At 32.5% G+C, this 12,866-nt stretch overlaps 1 protein-coding gene across 1 annotated transcript in view; it reads left to right on the top strand.

Moving 5' to 3' along the window:
* The first annotated feature begins 119 nt into the window (after window positions 1-119).
* LOC129417551 (uncharacterized) overlaps window positions 120-12,866 on the top strand; it is a 28,337-nt gene continuing 15,590 nt past the window's right edge. The window contains exons 1-45 of the mRNA XM_073870023.1: window positions 120-213; window positions 300-347; window positions 472-519; window positions 689-733; window positions 824-859; window positions 2,355-2,399; window positions 2,726-2,773; window positions 2,859-2,906; window positions 3,046-3,093; window positions 3,242-3,289; window positions 3,441-3,488; window positions 3,631-3,678; window positions 4,123-4,167; window positions 4,361-4,408; window positions 4,526-4,567; window positions 4,696-4,743; window positions 4,831-4,878; window positions 5,138-5,179; window positions 5,379-5,426; window positions 5,843-5,887; window positions 6,086-6,133; window positions 6,218-6,262; window positions 6,374-6,421; window positions 6,557-6,604; window positions 6,680-6,724; window positions 6,838-6,882; window positions 6,969-7,013; window positions 7,098-7,148; window positions 7,233-7,271; window positions 7,377-7,421; window positions 7,824-7,871; window positions 7,951-7,998; window positions 8,091-8,135; window positions 8,241-8,288; window positions 9,472-9,519; window positions 9,611-9,658; window positions 10,748-10,804; window positions 10,897-10,941; window positions 11,117-11,155; window positions 12,096-12,137; window positions 12,230-12,277; window positions 12,359-12,406; window positions 12,490-12,537; window positions 12,680-12,721; window positions 12,810-12,857. Of these exons, the coding sequence (XP_073726124.1) occupies window positions 120-213; window positions 300-347; window positions 472-519; window positions 689-733; window positions 824-859; window positions 2,355-2,399; window positions 2,726-2,773; window positions 2,859-2,906; window positions 3,046-3,093; window positions 3,242-3,289; window positions 3,441-3,488; window positions 3,631-3,678; window positions 4,123-4,167; window positions 4,361-4,408; window positions 4,526-4,567; window positions 4,696-4,743; window positions 4,831-4,878; window positions 5,138-5,179; window positions 5,379-5,426; window positions 5,843-5,887; window positions 6,086-6,133; window positions 6,218-6,262; window positions 6,374-6,421; window positions 6,557-6,604; window positions 6,680-6,724; window positions 6,838-6,882; window positions 6,969-7,013; window positions 7,098-7,148; window positions 7,233-7,271; window positions 7,377-7,421; window positions 7,824-7,871; window positions 7,951-7,998; window positions 8,091-8,135; window positions 8,241-8,288; window positions 9,472-9,519; window positions 9,611-9,658; window positions 10,748-10,804; window positions 10,897-10,941; window positions 11,117-11,155; window positions 12,096-12,137; window positions 12,230-12,277; window positions 12,359-12,406; window positions 12,490-12,537; window positions 12,680-12,721; window positions 12,810-12,857 (2,131 nt within the window). The remainder of the gene's footprint in view (window positions 214-299; window positions 348-471; window positions 520-688; window positions 734-823; window positions 860-2,354; window positions 2,400-2,725; window positions 2,774-2,858; window positions 2,907-3,045; window positions 3,094-3,241; window positions 3,290-3,440; window positions 3,489-3,630; window positions 3,679-4,122; window positions 4,168-4,360; window positions 4,409-4,525; window positions 4,568-4,695; window positions 4,744-4,830; window positions 4,879-5,137; window positions 5,180-5,378; window positions 5,427-5,842; window positions 5,888-6,085; window positions 6,134-6,217; window positions 6,263-6,373; window positions 6,422-6,556; window positions 6,605-6,679; window positions 6,725-6,837; window positions 6,883-6,968; window positions 7,014-7,097; window positions 7,149-7,232; window positions 7,272-7,376; window positions 7,422-7,823; window positions 7,872-7,950; window positions 7,999-8,090; window positions 8,136-8,240; window positions 8,289-9,471; window positions 9,520-9,610; window positions 9,659-10,747; window positions 10,805-10,896; window positions 10,942-11,116; window positions 11,156-12,095; window positions 12,138-12,229; window positions 12,278-12,358; window positions 12,407-12,489; window positions 12,538-12,679; window positions 12,722-12,809; window positions 12,858-12,866) is intronic.

Genomic DNA, 12,866 nt, shown 5'->3' with positions numbered 1-12,866 from the left:
TTAGAGTGTAGAAAACAAGTTACAGGTACTTTCTTTCTGGTCTATTCAGAATTAAAAGGGTAAAAGAAAAGCACAAAATAAGAACATTTCATCTTAAAACGTTTAAATGATCTGAATCAATGTCAGAATGTCTCAAGACTGATTTATTGATACAGTATTTCACCATTACAGAGGTTGCTAAAGAAGAAGTTAAAGAGACTGCTGTGGATCAAGGTTCGATTCTTCATCATATTTATTTAAAAAATGTTCACATTTGCTGTGTGTTACATTTTCTTAACCTAACTCCACTTATTTTTCAGAACCTAGAGTTTCCAAAGAAAAGGCCAAACCAACTCGTTCAAGGAAAGGTAAATGCATATCTAATGTGGAAAATCTTTTCTGTTACTATTTAGACTCACTTTGTCTGGAAAACTTTTAGCATTTTTCTACACGCCTTTATTCATCTATCTTATTAATCTGTTATATTCGCAGAGGCTAAAGTTGTTAAGGAGAAACCTAAAGCACATCCCGCAAAGAAAGGTCTGTATTGTAGAATGAAGTAATATAGTCTTGTAGATGAATTCAGATATTACATTCCAAAATATACTTTTATATTCAGAATCTCATTCATCATGTAACATCATATGATTTTTGTAAGCAGTATACTGCATTGTATGCTCCTAAAGATCAACCATATGTGTCTATTTAGTTACTGAGGCTGCCAAGAAAAAGGCCAAGCCAGTTGTGAAGGAAGGTATGTTGTAGTGGATCTATACATTTTGTTATGGGTTCTCCTTTTAGGACTGTAAATAACAATTATATCATTATGTCAAATGCTTTACAGAACCCGAAAAGGTTGAGCCTGCACCTATAAAGAAAGGTACTTTTCTGCAAACATAAAATATTTGATACATTCAAATACAATACTTTGCAGATACTTTTATGCAACACAATATATTAAAATAATTTTTAGTACAAAGTATAATTGAAAAGGTTTTTTTCTTCAAATGATTTGCCTTTAGTTGTTTGCATTTAAATATCCAATTAAAGTTGCATGCTAAAAACTGCTAAAGGGAAAATTACATTTTTGCTAAGATATCCCCTCCAAAACTATCCTGAGATTCAATTAAATTACATAATTTTTTTCTACTTCATTTAGGGCCCTATTTTAACGATCTAAGCGCATTGTCTAAAGCGCACAAAGCAACGTCTAAATGGGCGTGTCCGAATCCACTTTTGCTAATTTAACGACGGGAAAAATTGTTTTTGCGCCGAGCGCATGGTCGAAAAGGGTAGGTCCTATTGTAATGGGAGTATTTTGGGCGTAACGTGCAATAAACCAATGAGAGTCACAGCTCTCATTCCCTTTAAAAGCAAGTTGCGCTGGCGCTATGTCTAATTCCTATTTAGATGACGGACTTTGTAAACTGAAAAACTAAGCGGAGGAAGGAGATCCCCAGTTTAAGATTAATGTTAAATAATTGTGTTGTTTTTCACTTGTATTGAAATTGCTATTTTTTTATTAAAACCTTTAAAACCTGTTTTCTTTTAGTCATGGAAGTAAAAAAGCAGGCTTATAGTTGCTTTAAATGTATAGCTATCCAATATCATCAGAAAATAATGTACAAGTATGTAAGATAAGGTTTGTACTCTAAAAATACTTTATTTGTAACAAACAGGAGATAAAGAAACGGCTCTCCTCACGTTTCAGCACTTTGAACAGCGTTTTTTTTAGCAAAGAGTTTTTTTTAAGCATTACTTAAAAATGTTTCTCATCTCACTATATCCACAGGTACAGAGTCAATACAATAAATCTGTGAGGTAGCATTAAAAAAACATTTTAAAACAGCTGCATTTGTTTAAAGCAAAGCATTTATTTACTTACCAGACTACAGGTGAAGCAGCTCTTTGCGCCTTCTAACGTCTCATAATTAGTCCTCATTTATGTCCAAGAGACTCAATAATAATCTTTTACATTCAATCCTTTAATCTTTCATATTTAAAAGCATTTTTTGTGCTGCTGCGCATTCATGTACTTTGTGATAAGTAAACCCGCGTTGTCCTCCCGTTTAGGCGCATATTGCGCTTTTTAAATAACAAAACACATTGCGCCATTGACTTTAGACTTTAGACCAGGTTTTTGTTGGTCAATGGCGTAGTCTATTTTAGTTGCCTCAAAATAGCAACGCGCCAACAATGCGCCTGAACACACCTCTTTTTCAGACCAGAACGCCCATGGGCGCAAAAGGGGGCGCAAATGCATTTGCTATTTAAACAACACGGCGCTAAACGTGAAAATTAGGGTGGAAACTAGCGAAAGACACTTGCGTCGCGCATTGCGCTGCATTGCGCCGGGTGTAAGATAGAGCCCTTAGAAGCTAAAATCAAAGATAAGACACCATCAGCATCTGTGAAGAAAGGTATTTTTTCTATTTATTAACTAATTATATTTTGATTTTATATTTTCACATTTTGATTAAATGAACGCATGACAACAGCTTTCGTTGTAAAATGTATTTAAAAGCTCACATGTGGTACATTATATATTAATGTGAAAAGTTGCTACCGCAACTACAACTATTAAAAAATGAATGTAACTTTTTACTTTGCTTCATGTTGTGTCTATGCTTCTTACAATCACTATAACATGCCTCATTTTAAAGCGTGTTTCTTAATTTTACTTCTTTGCAGATTTATGACTTTGTTGCGCTATATTTGCGTTAAATGTTTACTTTATTTACTTTAGAAAGTGAAGTTGCAGAAAAGAAAGTGAAACCAGCCCCTATAAAGAAAGGTATAAATTTATAGTAAAATTAGAAATCCTGTTTGAAAGAAATGCAATTTTGTCTTGTCCTTAAACTACTGATGTTAAATTACAGAGCGTGAGGTTTCCAAAGAGAAGGTCATAACAGCACCCTCAAAGAAAGGTAAATACTTTCTTTCAACTATAAATTTAAATGTGCATAGATTATAGGACAAATTGACTATTACGCTTTTAATAGTCAACAATTAATTTAAAAATCATTGGTTAACCAGTAACAAAACATGTCATGTCATACTTTTTAGAGGACAAAACCCCCAAGGATAAAGCTAAACCAGGCCGGGTGGAGAAAGGTATGACTAAATTAAATTTGAAGAAAAGTAAGATGCAGTAATATAGCACTTCATTAAATTAATTTCTTTATGCGTGACATTAACAAAGCATGTTGACTGATATAAATGCAGTATTAATCTTTTACACCTAGTTTTATTTGAATTGTAGAGCCTGAGGTTGCAAAAGAAAAGGTCAAACCAGCAATTACAAAGAAAGGTAAATTCTGAAAAGTATTATTTCTATAATGTATATTGTTTATTAATATAAGCTTACTAATTTTGTAATAGGAATAGTAAAATTTCAACCCATCAATGGGTGTTAGCAATTTGTGTCATATAGACCTACATGTTTTTTTTTTTTTATTTAGAGCCTAAAGTGTCCAAGGAAAAGGCAAAACCTTCATTTGTGAAGAAAGGTATAAGACCACATTTACTATTATTGTGTGACCAGTACTAAAGTTCTATACAGTAGTTTATGCCTTTCATTTACTTTATTGCACATATACTTTTGCCTTTTATTGATTTTAAATGACAATTTCCTGTCCTTAATTTGTTTAGAGACTAAAGATATTAAAGAGAAAACAAAACCAACTCTTCCAGAGAAAGGTATTAGTTTTTATTAATAAAACAGGACAGCTTTTATGAGACATTTACAAAAATTTGCATTAGCGATAGTTTTTTCAAGCTGTTTTGACATTTTAGAGCCTGAAGTAATCAAAGAAAAGAAACCGCCACAGAAGGGTAACTGTTGACAAAAATAATCCATTTATTTATATGGTAACACTTTACAGTAGGGTTGTGTTTGTTAACAATTCGTTGATGCATTAGCTAACATGAACTAACAATGAACAATACTTCTACAACATTTATTAATTTTAGTTCATGTAATTTCGGGATTTGCTGATACATTTATAAAATCAAGCATTGTCACTGTTAACATACGTTAATGCGCGATACCGATGTATCAGAAATACTGATGTAATTTAGCTTACAATTTTATATTAATCACAAGCAAGCATAATCTTACAATGTTACTTCAATGTTTAACAGAAACCACTATTGCAGTAGAAAAACCCAAACCTGCACCAGAGAAAGGTAAAAAATCTATAAAAATAATCTATAAAATAAAAATACTGTATTTTATATAATTGCCAAACTGCAACAGCAAAGAAACAATTTGAAAGCAATCCTCACCACAATCTTAGAGCCTTAAGTTATTTTGAAAATAGCTGTGTGTGTATCTGCAATACATTATTATAATTCAAACTAAAATTTCCATGTTTCATAGGGCCGGAAGTTACAAAAGAGAAAGAAAAACCAGCCATTTCAAAGAAAGGTGTTATATAGTATATTATGTGTTATATACAGTAACATACAATACATGCTGTACATGTCTATTTTATTTTTGTGAATTTGGATATCAGATTAGATTCAGTCTATTTTGTGCTTTCAGAACCTGTGAGCACCAAAGAAAAACCCAAGCCAACAAGGAAAGGTACTTACAATCTGTGTTACATTAAATACATATTACATAATTACACTACGTTATTATAACATTGGCAGTTTTAAGACAATGCTAATTATTTGCTATCTCTACATATGTTTGCATCGCCGCAATGCTAGATGCTGAAGTGATCAAAGAAAAGGCTAAACCAGCTCCTGAGAAAAAAGGTTTGAGTTACTGTAATACAAAGAGTAAAGATTAATATTTAAAAAAAATGACAATATCCTAATATTTTCTGATCATTGCAATTTCAGAGGCTAAAGTCATTAAAGACAAAGTTAAACCAGCTCCTGTAAAGAAAGGTACTGTGCAAAAAGTGAAAGTTGAATCTACTTTAAAAATTACTTCAATTGGTAACACTTTATATATAAAAAAGTTTGGGGTGAAAAATGTGAGCTTTTTCCACTTAAATCTTTCACGTAATTCTTTTTCACCCACAATTACATTTTTATCTGTTATTTTTTTAAGTTATTCCAACTTTAGTGAGCTATAAATCCAAGAGTCTATTTTTTCTCTTTGTCTACTTGTCTCTAAACACTTTTTACATTATAATCATTTCAGAGGCCATTAAAGAAAAATCTAAACCTGCTCCTGAGAAGAAAGGTTTGAGTTTCCATCAATTTAATCCTCATTTAAGCTTTCAACCTGGCTTAAAGATCAAGTTTCATTTAGCCAAGTAAAGATAATGCTATAGAAAACCCATGCAATCTGACAATTAAAGGTGTGTGTTTAATCATAAACCAGAAACCATTAATTTTTTAAAGGATTGAATTACACTTAATTAAAATATTTTTTTTTCTAGAGCCAAAGGCTGCCAAAAAGGAAGACAAACCAGCACCTCCTAAAAAAGGTAGTAAGATACAATGGACCAGATTTACTAAACAGGGCAAAATAGTGTAAGAGGGAAATATGCTTATAAAGTGCAGATGGGAGTGAAAATTTCTCTAGGTTATTTATTGACAAGATGCACATTAACGAAGATAGGCTGTTGAATGGTTTATATGATTGGTTGAGAAATGTTCCACGGGTATGCATTATTTTTTGATAAATGCACACCTAATCTGTAAGGAATTATTGATGACGGGCCATTCAACTTTTCACCCGCTGTGGGTGTGCATTATTTAAAAAAAATTGAATGGCCCGTCGTGAACTATTCCTTACATGTACCAGTAAATAACGAGCACAAACCTCCATAAATCATATTGCATGATTCTTATATTATAACTCTTATAAATTTGTCCTAAAATCTCTGTAACGCCTTTTCAGTTGAGGTTCCAAAGGATAAGCCAAAACCTGCTCTTAAACAGAAAGGTATGCAAGTTTACCTTTCATTCATTATATGACACAGTAATGTATCAGTGTATGTGCAAATGTTGTAACCACTTATTGTTTCTCAATGTAGTATATAATGAATTATGACAGTTCTTGTATTTCTGAGATGCTAAATCGAACATAGTTAACACCAACATTTCAACTGCTTGTTTTAAGTTAAATCACTTTGTTCTGCAGAGCCTGAAGTAGCCAAAGAGCTGCCAAAGCCAGCACCAGAGATAAAGGGTACTTCAATGTTTTCCAGTTTAAGATAAAACCTTTCATTGTTTCTCTGACTATTTTTAAATACTTGTTTATTCTGCATTTTAGAGGCTGAAGCCATCAAAGAGAAAGCTAAAGCACATGAGAAGAAAGGTTTGATTTACATTACTGTGTTTAAAATTACATCTGAATTTTACCCATATAAAATGTATGATTGTGATCAAGTTTATATATTCTATGTTTTTTGCATTAACATTTTTTCAGACGCAGAAGTCATTGAGGAGAAAGCTAAGCCAGCCCCTGAAAAGAAAGGTTTTAGTTTCCTTTATATTTTATTTTTGTTTTATCTATTTCACTTGTGCTTTTATTGTGTATTTAACCACATTATTTACTATATTTCACAATATTTGATAACTACTTACTATCAATACTATCATTGCCTTCCAGAGGCTGAAGTCATCAAGGAGAAAGTTAATCTATCTCCAGTAAAGAAAGGTATGAATGTCAATAAAATCATTCTTCATATGCTGTTGATGTATGCTGAAACATGATAATTTAACTGTCTTACAGAGCCTGAAATTGCTAAAGAAAAGGCACCAGAACCCACAAAGAAAGGTATAAACATACTATAGATATTTAGTTACTACATTATATCTTAACAAATTTCTATATTTCCTGAAATCTCATACAAATTTTTCGTTGTTAATTCTATTGTAAACTATTTTCAGTTGAGGTTCCAAAAGAAAAGGCAAAACCAGTCCCTGAAAAGGAAGGTTAGTTATATGTCTGCCTAGTTAAACTTTCAAATTTTAGTTCTGACACAGAATTTAGTTGATATTAAACTCCTTTATGTTTACAGCACCTGAGATAACAAAAGAAAAGCCCAAACCAGCACCAAAGAAAGGTACTTACATTTATTCATTTGAATAAGGCAAAATATGATTTATCTTGATAAGATAATGCTCATCTTTTTTCTTTTTTTATTTAGATGTAGAAGCGCAAACCATTAAAAAGAAAGTTAAACCAACAACTAAAAAAGGTTTGATTTACTGCTTTGTATTAAGAATTCAATCCCTGTATGCTAAAATATGCTAATTACATCTTTGTATTATTATGATTTTAGAGGTGAAAGAGAAAGATAAACCAGCCTCTGTAAAGAAAGGTAAATGAACACTACCACAGGATCAGCTTAACATTTCACTTTGGCACATAGTGATAGTGACTTTTTTTAAATATATTTTATATTTTTACATTATTGCCATTTTAGAGGCTGATGTTAAGAAGAAAGCTACACCAGCTTCAGTGAAGAAAGGTAAAGATCACAATAAATCTGTTTGTATGATTGCGTTAAAAAAATACTGTTTCTCAGAACCTGAAAGCACCTGATGTAATGCTGAAAAAAGTTATGCTTTTCTCAAAGCCGTTTAAATATTTTGACATCTAGTCAGTAAATGAACTTAATAGGTAATAGGACACTCAGAAACCTTTATTTCAATGTTTTTATTCAAAGTCATCAAAGAAAAACTCCCTGTAAAAAAAGGGTTGTTATGAGTCAAGTGAATGGTTTCCACCAATTTAAATACATTTTAAATTCATTCTGTAAAGAAATGGAAACTTCACTTCCAAGCTATAAACCGGTGAAGTAATTATGTTAATGTTTTTGGCTTTATAGTGTCAGATAATATAAAAGTTGTATTTTTTGTTGTTTTTTTAGAGGCTGAAGTCATCAAAAAGAAAGTTAAGCCAGCCCCTGTCAAGAAAGGTTTGTGATTGTTGTTTAGTAAACAAATTTAAATACAGAGAAAAATAAATCTGAACATTTTATATGATTCCTATTTCAGAGGCTAAAGTTATCAAGGAGAAAGTTCAACCACCTTCTGTAAAAAAAGGTATGAATATTAATAAAATAATAATTTTGATTAAATACAAAATGTCATATTATTTTAAACATATATCTTATTTTCCCTGTAACCTTTTTCAGGTGAGGCTCTAAAAGAAAAAACAAAACCAGTCCTTAAAAAGAAAGGTTATTATCTGGTTGTTAATTATTGTTGATTGATCAATATTAAATATTTTAAATGTCTTCAGTTCTGACTGTTTTTGCATTCTTTAACCATAATTTCCATTTCAGAGGCAAAAGCAATCAAGGTCGAAGTTAAACCAACTCCTGTAAAGAAAGGTATGAATATAAAAAAATATTCCTGCATATAGGGGCGGTTTCCCAGACAGGGTTAAGATTAATCCAGGTCTAGGCCTTAGTTATTTTAGGACATTTAAGTAGTTTTTACAAACAACCCTTACAAAAAACAATACTGGTGTGCATCTTGAGACGAAACCATTACACTTTTATATATGGTAAAATATGTCAGTAAGGTGTTTTGAAATTAAAGCACCTCAAACATGCATTTTAGTCTGGGACTAGGATAAGGCCTGTCTGGGAAACCGCCCCATAATGTTTTCATCATATAAAATGTTGTCTTACACACTGTAAAACTAAATTGTTGTAACTTCAAAAAGTAAGTTTATATTCTGCCTTTTGAGTAAATTTAACTTTTTATATGTTGTGTCAATTAACTTAAAATTTTAAGGCAGTATACGAACACTTAAAGGCAGAGTCCACGATGTTTAAAAAACGCTTTGGAAAACGCTTTTGGAAACACACTAATAGCCAATCAGCAGTAAGGAGCGTGACTACTAACCGACATCCTTGCCGGGTTACATATGTGTGGGGCGGGTCTATCCACAGAAGGTCCAGATTCTATTGGGGTAGGGGCGTGTTTGTTTCGGTGATTTCAAATATCAACATTGGCTTTCAAACATCGTGGACTCCGCCTTTAATTTATTAAGTTAACATAAAATAAAAAAGACCTTTGTTCTACTTGTCAATATTTTGGGTGTAGAGAAGGGGACATATAATGAAAATCTGACTTTTTCCATGCCTAAGTGCTATAATTGGGTTCCCAGTGCTTCCATCAACCTAGAAAAAGAAAAACCCAGTAACTTAGTTTTGGTAAACCATTCTCTGCAAGCATGTGAAAAAATAAGTCATTGAAATCTGAAGGAGATAATACCGCCCCTTAATCTGTACTATCCAACCACGGCACTGCCGTTTAGTGCAGAGATCAGCTCATTTGCATTTAAAAGCACACCCAAAAACGGCACATTTTTGCTTACACCTACAAAGTGGCAATTTTAATATGTTATAATAAATTATCTGTGGGGTATTTTGAGCTAGAACATCACATACCTACTCTGGGGACACCAAAGATTTATTTGACATCTTAAAAAGTCTTGTGAAATGTCCCATTTAAACTGCATTGTTTGGTGTAATAACTACTAGTAAATATTATTCTGTTTTGCAGAGCCTGAAGTTATCAAAGACCAAGAAAAACCAGTAGCACCTAAGAAAGGTTTGAATCTGTGTGTTTAAAAACAAATTAAGAGTCTGTATAAGAAATAAATGTACTTTCTGCAAACATTTTTGTATTATCACCAATTTAGAGGCTGAAATAATCAAGGAGAAAGTTAAACCAGCTCCTGTTAAGAAAGGTATTCATGTCAATTAAATCATTAAAGGACAAGTTCGGTATTTTACACTTAAAGTCCTGTTTTCAGATTGTTTATGATGAAATACAACAGTGTTGACTGAAATTTCGACATATGCGGCTGCCCCGAGAATTTTCACATGTTTATTGTATCACCTCCCACTTCTATAATGGCTTTATAGGTGCACAGGAACAATCCTTCCTAAAATGCATAAAATTTTCGTTTACAAAGACGTGAAGCTTACCGAGTGGTCGGGGGTGTTCACTGGTGTGCTCACACAAAAATCGCTGCAAAAGACGCATTCCAACAGGTTTTATCGTAGTTTTTGTCCAACTCCATTGACTTGTGTAAGATGTGCTGTGAGGTACGGTATTACTCCGCCGCCGGAAACCTTGTTTGTATTCTTGCAATTGGCAAAGGCAAATTATAGCCACCAACTGAGTGTCTATTATTTAAGCTCTCAGCGGAAGAATGTACGGGTGTGAGGCGTTTGGAAAAATAGGTCTACAAGTTTACAACAAATGGTAAAACACCTGTTGGAAAGCATCTTTTGCAGAGATTTTTGTTTGAGAACATCAGTGAACACTCCTGACCACTCGGTGAGTTTCACGTCTTTGTAAACGAAAGTTTAATGCATTTTAGGAAGGATTGTTCCAGTGCACCATTAAACCCATTGTAGAGGTGAGAGGTGAAACAACAAGCATCCGAAAATTCTCGGGGCAGCCACATGTGTCGAAATTTCAGTCAAAATCGTTCTATTTCATCATAAAAAATCTGAAAACAGGGCTTTAAGTGTAAAATACCGAACTTGTCCTTTAAAGGGACACTCCACTTTTTTTAAATATTCTCATTTTCCAGCTTATTTTTGAGTGTAATGCTAAATGGTCTAATCAGATTCAATAGATTATGCTAAGCTATGCAGCCAGACCCGGAGATCGGCTGAAAGGATTCCAAAATGGTAAAAATCAAATATTTAACTATTCTCTGGAAAATGAGAATATTTTCAAAAAAAGTGGAGTGTCCCTTTAATGTTTATATGTGTTTTTATCATTAAATGATATTTACTCGGTACATAACACAAAACTGTTGCAGCACCTAAAGTTTCTAAAGAAAAGGCACCTGAACCAAAACCAGAACCTACAAAGAAAGGTTTGAATATGCCTTACTCTATTAAAATGAATATTAACTTACTAATCCAGATGTTCAAGCTTTTTTTAATTCACGCTGTTGTCCCTTTTCAGTCGAGGTTTCTGAAGAAAAAGTCAAAACGGTTCAAGAAGACAGAGGTGGATATCTTAATTGACCTTTACATTTAGACTCACTATTTATTTTTGTGACAGTGTTTATAAATGCTGCCAGTTTTAAATATATCCCATTAGGACTGCTGTTTGAATGGTTACTTTGCTGTAACAAGTGTAACAAAGTTGTCTTAACAAACTTTTGTATTCTGTTTTGAATCAGAGATAATCAAAGAAAAGCGCAAACCAGCACAAAAGAAAGGTAAAACTACTTCAGTTTATTTTAGAGAATAATGCCAAAAAATGTTTATGCCTGGAAGTTACAGTCTAAAAAAAATATATTTTCAACCCAGTGCAAAAAAGGATTATTCCAGCCATTGGTAGTGATGGGAAAAACGAAGCTTTTCGAAGCTTCGAATCAATTGAACCAATTGCTTCGAAAATTGATTCAGTTTTTCGAAGCAGTTCGAAACCCACACACGCTGGCGACCCCTGCTGGTCAAAATAGTGTAAAAGCAGATGTGTCGAAACATTTTACACTTTTATTTACAAAATAATAGCAAGATTTTTATTAAAATATGTTAAAAAAAGTATTTAACTTAATTAAGACATAGTTAAAAGTGTATTATGTGTTTTTAGTTTTATTTAGGGCAAACAAATGAATAAAACTAACTACCCTTTTAATTATGCACATTTTTGTCATTAAATATGTCTATAAACAAAAAGTAGACAACATGGCAGTGTTATCAGTCAGAAGTATAAATGTTTTATGAACTTTCATAATAAAACTGACCCGAGTTCACCTAAACTTATTAGACACTGGTCATGTGATCAACTCCCCCTACTGGTGAACCATCGGATTTTCGAAACGTTTCGAAACAGTTATGACGTAATGAAGCCTCGTTTGCTAAAATCACGTGACTTGGGCCAGTTTGAAACAAGCTCCGAACCACTGATTCGAAACAAAAGATTCGTAAATGTTTCGAAGCCTCATGAAGCAGTGCTTCGAAAGCGACCATCACTAGCCATTGGGTTAAATTAATTTAGAAACTGTTAATATTTATATTTGACAACCCAGCATAAGTTAAATTACAATCCAAAGGGTTCATCCCTTTTTGACCTAACGCTGGATTGAAAATAACCCAGCATTTTTTCTGAGTGTAATACTCATATTTTGCTTTTTGCTATTTATTTACATAAAGTGGTCAAAGAGACAGCTGAACCAGTTTCTAAGAAGAAGAAAGGTTAGTTTTACAGTATTTATTGTCAAAATATTATTCCTAAAGAAATTTGTATTATATGCCTATAATAAAAAATCTTATGATTAACATTTCAGAGGCTAAAATTATAAAGGAGAAAGTTAAACCAGCTCCTGAAAAGAAAGGTATACAGTACAAGTTATTTTAGCTTTGTGTGTTTTCAAAAGCTAATACTAAATATTTGTAACATTACATCTCCCTTTCAGAGGCTCAAGTTATCAAGGAGAAAGTTAAACCAGCTCCTGTAACAAAAGGTATTAAACCATCTTGCATAAATGTTAATTTCTCCTTTTTCATGCGTTGAGTTTAGAAATCATCATACTGTATTGTTTTTTAGAGCCTACAGTTGTTAAAGAAAAGGCACCTAAACCAAAACCTAAAAGAGGTAAGTTTCTTAATACTTAATATTTATGTGTTATTCTACTCAATACACAATATTGCAGAGACTGTGGTGGTTATAAACCTGTCAGCAAAGTTTGTTTCAAATGTTTGGTATAATAATAATTTAACATATTTCTGTTTTGCAGAGCCTGAAGTTGCCAAAGAAAAACCAGCAGCTAAGAAGAAAGGTTTGAGTTACTTTGTGAATAACAACAATCATTATTTCTAAGCTCTTTTATTTTGTTTCCCTCTAAACATTTTATGTTGTTATTATAGAGACTAAAATAATCAAGGAGAAAGTTAAACCAGCTCCTGTAACGAAAGGTATGAGTA

The sequence above is a fragment of the Misgurnus anguillicaudatus genome, chromosome 7 (genome assembly GCF_027580225.2).
Source record: "Misgurnus anguillicaudatus chromosome 7, ASM2758022v2, whole genome shotgun sequence".
NCBI classification, from domain to species: Eukaryota; Metazoa; Chordata; class Actinopteri; order Cypriniformes; family Cobitidae; genus Misgurnus; species Misgurnus anguillicaudatus.
The sequence above is the reverse complement of the archived record's forward strand: the minus strand, read 5'-3'. Positions and strand labels throughout refer to the sequence as shown.